Source organism: Mizuhopecten yessoensis, unplaced genomic scaffold (genome assembly GCF_002113885.1).
Source record: "Mizuhopecten yessoensis strain PY_sf001 unplaced genomic scaffold, ASM211388v2 scaffold11001, whole genome shotgun sequence".
Classification (NCBI taxonomy): domain Eukaryota; kingdom Metazoa; phylum Mollusca; class Bivalvia; order Pectinida; family Pectinidae; genus Mizuhopecten; species Mizuhopecten yessoensis.
In genome coordinates, this window is record NW_018408829.1 from 76862 (window position 1) to 81089 (window position 4228).

A 4228-nucleotide genomic window follows, 5' to 3' on the forward strand; every position below is an offset into this window, starting at 1 on the left:
TTTAGGGTTCATTCTCGATTATTTAAAACAATCAAAATAGACAAAGTATCTGTATTATACTATACCTAATACTGCGACATTGCACCTTTATTTCTAGACACTAACCTCTATATTTGCTATAGTAGTTATAATTCTATAAGCATATACTACCAGTATTAGTATAAATACAAAGTGTATGTACATAAAATGATCGATAAGAAGTGTTTTTGCTCACCAATCATATATTCACTCGGCAGAGGCTTACAGATCAATATACAACAGTGGAATTGACACACTTCTCTTCATTCATGAAACTCTGCTGTTGTATCCGCCCATTCCCAAATATAGGCATACAGGCCCGCCAAAATTGTTGACTAGCCAAATTGAGTGACTGACGATCCTGGCCTGAGCTGGCACGGGGTTGCACGAGAGCGACAGTGGATTATTTCAGCCACTCCCAAGCATCCGTCACCAGGCCAGTAAACGCGCTACAATGCACATCCCTTATACATTATAACGCTTTATGGTCATCTTTCATACACGACCACAATGTTCCTTAATTATCATGAAATTCTAACACTGTATTGACGACAGCATCGCATTGAAACAGACAATAGAAGAAACAACTCTACAGATATACCTATACCGCACGGCCAATGTGGTTTTAAGCACAAGCCGTGAAACGGAGTGGCATTCGCCAACGCTTTTTTATAAGTCTTTCTCAGATCAAGCTGTTATAAAGCGGGAGCGTTGTAATTTTTAGATCACTCGGCTGAGAAGACCCAAGATGTACCGGGTATCACAGAGCGCATGCCTTTTGCTGTACTTGGCACAGCTTGTAATACTAGCTCAGTGTATTGACCTTTCCGGGGAGTTTAGCTCACACACCTCATCATCTAATCGAGGCAAAAGGGAAACCGACGATGATTTTGAAGACGATGTTGCGAAACGATCTCGAGAATTGGTTGGTAAACGGTCAGACGGCGAAGGCCTTACTGGAAAATCAACGTTAGACAAACGGCTTATGCCTTACGATGAACTTGAAAAACGTTTGAGACATTTTATTGGAAAACGGACTGACGATGAACAACCGTTCGAGAAAAAGTCGAGGAGTCGGGGACGATACTTTGTTGGCAAACGAGAAGACGATGACGAAGATGAAGAAAAACGTGCGAGATATTTCTTAGGCAAGCGTGACGCCGATGAGATTAACGAGGAAAAAAGATATCGTTATTTCCTTGGAAAACGAGACGATTTAATGAAGAGGAGATACTATTTCCTTGGTAAAAGACCGGCCATGTTGGATGACGACTTTGAAAAAAGGCGACGATTTTTCTTGGGAAAAAGAAGGCGATTCTTTCTTGGCAAAAGGGATTCAACTTACAACAACAACGATTTGGGGCCCCAGTTAGGTGGCTTTGGAGAGAGTAACAATTTAGAGGATACATCTCAAAACGGACTTAGAGATTTCATACAAAAACGCATGAGATACTTTCTCGGAAAGCGCTCCGATGAATTAGATGGACAGAATTTGGAAACGGACAAACGCTTCGCAAGGCATTTTCTTGGAAGGTAAGGCCAAGTGTTGGATTTTGTGTTCAACTGAACTCTGCCTTAGTGGGCCCTCGTTATCTTTGGAAATATCCGAAAGTGAGTTTATGTAACTTATATAACGGACGTTAAGAATCATTGTTGAGCATGGAAGCTGTACAGACTTATGATGTCGGCTTGGGAAATATGACAGACTTACGAGATGTCGGCGTTATGTGATATACTTCTAAAGTTGTACATGTCCAATCGTGCTTTGATGTAATAACATTGAACTATTACCAACAGACGAGAGAATATAGACACGAACAGATTATGTGCTATGTTGTGTGATCATGTTTCCCTGTCACGATTCCGTACAGCAAACCCGCCCCCATCCCGGGGGCGGGGCTGGAAGTAGTCCGGGTCGGAGGAGGGACACAAGTAATTCTCAGGTTTGGCCCCCACTTTCTTCTGTTTGCTGACAACAAAATATTGATTAACAATAGAGATATTTTGAAAAAAATACAATTTGCATATATATAGTATGTACACATTACTTGCGTGAAATATAAATATATTTTGTATAAAGAGAAAACCTAACGTTATTTGTTTTGTTTAACGGCTTGTATTATTTTCATATTGTTTTATTTTTATTTTGTTTACACGAATGTAGAGACGTCCTATCAGAAACAGTAGTCGCTCATTAAAAAGCCCGAAACAAATGTTAATGATTCATTAATTGTAGCATAACTCATTGAAACTTAATGTACATGTAAGAAAATAGATACGAGTATTGGAGAGGATATCAGAACTAGTTGAAACCGGTTGTCAATATGTACCATATATTGGTAAATGTGTACTTAGCTGTGACATTGACAATAAAGACGTTTCGAAAACAAACAAAAACTTTGAAGGTCATGAATTATTTCTCAGATTAGACACACTTGATTTTTTTTTATTATAAAATAATTTACACGTTTTGGATGATTCAGTTTTTTAATCTCAGAAAATCTCCGCTGGTAAAGCTTATGTAAAAAAATGATGGTACGAAAGAAGTAATTCCATAACATATTACTTGTCTGAATCGCATTATGGCGGGAATAAACAGTAGATTTATCAATGGCAGCATTCGACGAGTATCACTTAGCAATTCCAATGTGCTAAAACGCATGGTGATGGGAATAGACTTATTTTTTGACACTGTCCTCGACGACATTTCTTTTTGCATTCTGTAGAAAAGTGGACGAGCCGGTGATATGAATGCTAAATAATGTGCTTGCCGCCACCTCATGGCCTCGTACAGTGTTGATCGTCTGCTAGTTTCCACTCGTGTCCAACATAACAAATAAATGTTACAAGTCGTCCAACATATTTCCATTAGCAATACCATTTACCATGTCATCGACCGAATCATCGACCCGACCCGGTCGACGATCGACGTCCAGTACATATCCCGTTCTGTTTCCTCACAGTACCATTTAGCGCCACTGCAGAAACTCTTTAAATAAAATGGGTCTACCTGAATTTTAGCTCTTGCGAATAAATGTCAATATAACGTAGTGCAATATCATTATTTTTTTATATTTCAAACGTTAATTTTCTTTTGTCATTTACTTAAACCACGGCAAAAATTCCCATGATACACTTATATCGTTAAACGCATTTTATGATTGTCATCAAATCGTAATGTTCATTTTCAAAGTTTAGGTTTGCTACGAAATTAGCAGACGACATTATCGTAAGTACCATAACAGCGAATTTATTAAATCATAAATGCTCTTTATCATTCTACTTTTACAGTAAATTAACTATTGAATGAGTTTTCATATAATATCGTTTGACGCCATCAAAATAGCCTGTCATTGGTTGCCTCTATGTCTTTCGGGAATATACACATGTAATTGAAAGTAAATCGTATCTTTAGTACCCAATTCATTTTTTAATCCAATCGTTGAAATCTGAACCAGAGTGAATATATGAATCTACTTATGAAATGGTATGCTTATTAAACAGCACTATATTCCTATTACATCAGCAAAGCGTTAAAGGCACAATAAGATAAAGTACATGTATGTTTATTTTAATCACATAATGTAGTGTGTTCCTATTTAATATGACCTACCAGCCCTGTGATTGGTTTTAAGTTTAAATTGTTTCAATATTGTGACGTCACGCCTAGGACAAGTACATGACGTCACAAACTTACGCACTGCAGTCAAAAATGGCGGCCTTTTACATTTCAAGGTTCATGAAAATTGTCGTATTACAAAAATAAATGCCACAGACTTGATGATGTACATGTGATACAAAGGATCTTACACTCGTTTTCATTTCATATGAAATTTATGAAACTCGTCACGAATTTTTCATTTGAGCTTGTCATATGAAAAGGAAACTCGTGAAAGATTTTATATATAACAATCTGTCGAGGTCTTATTCCTTCAATGAAATAGAGTCGAACACTTTCAATCGTAAACACAATAGATACCCGCCGTAATATGAAATATACACTTAAACCCTATATCTCCGTACTGTCAAATAGACAGGGGATACCTATCTCCGTACAACAAATAGACACTGGATACCTATCGCCGTACAACAAATAGACACTGGATACCTATCTCCGTACAACAAATAGACACTGGATACCTATGTCCGCACTGTCAAATAGACACTGGATACCTATCTCCGTACTGTCAAATAGACACTGGATACCTAT

The 4228-nt window shown here is 37.6% G+C and overlaps 1 protein-coding gene across 1 annotated transcript; it reads left to right on the plus strand.

Annotated features, from left to right (window-relative positions):
- The first annotated feature begins 452 nt into the window (after window positions 1-452).
- LOC110464512 (protein PRQFV-amide-like) lies at window positions 453-2067 on the plus strand. Its single transcript, XM_021519764.1, has one exon. The coding sequence runs from the start codon at window positions 767-769 to the stop codon at window positions 1553-1555; it is 789 nt and encodes a 262-aa protein (XP_021375439.1). The 5' UTR covers window positions 453-766; the 3' UTR covers window positions 1556-2067.
- Window positions 2068-4228: the final 2161 nt, after the last annotated feature.

Coding starts and splice junctions, on each gene's coding strand:
- LOC110464512 (XM_021519764.1), top strand. CDS start 767: ATGTACCGGGTATCACAGAGCGCATGCCTTTTGCTGTACTTGGCACAG.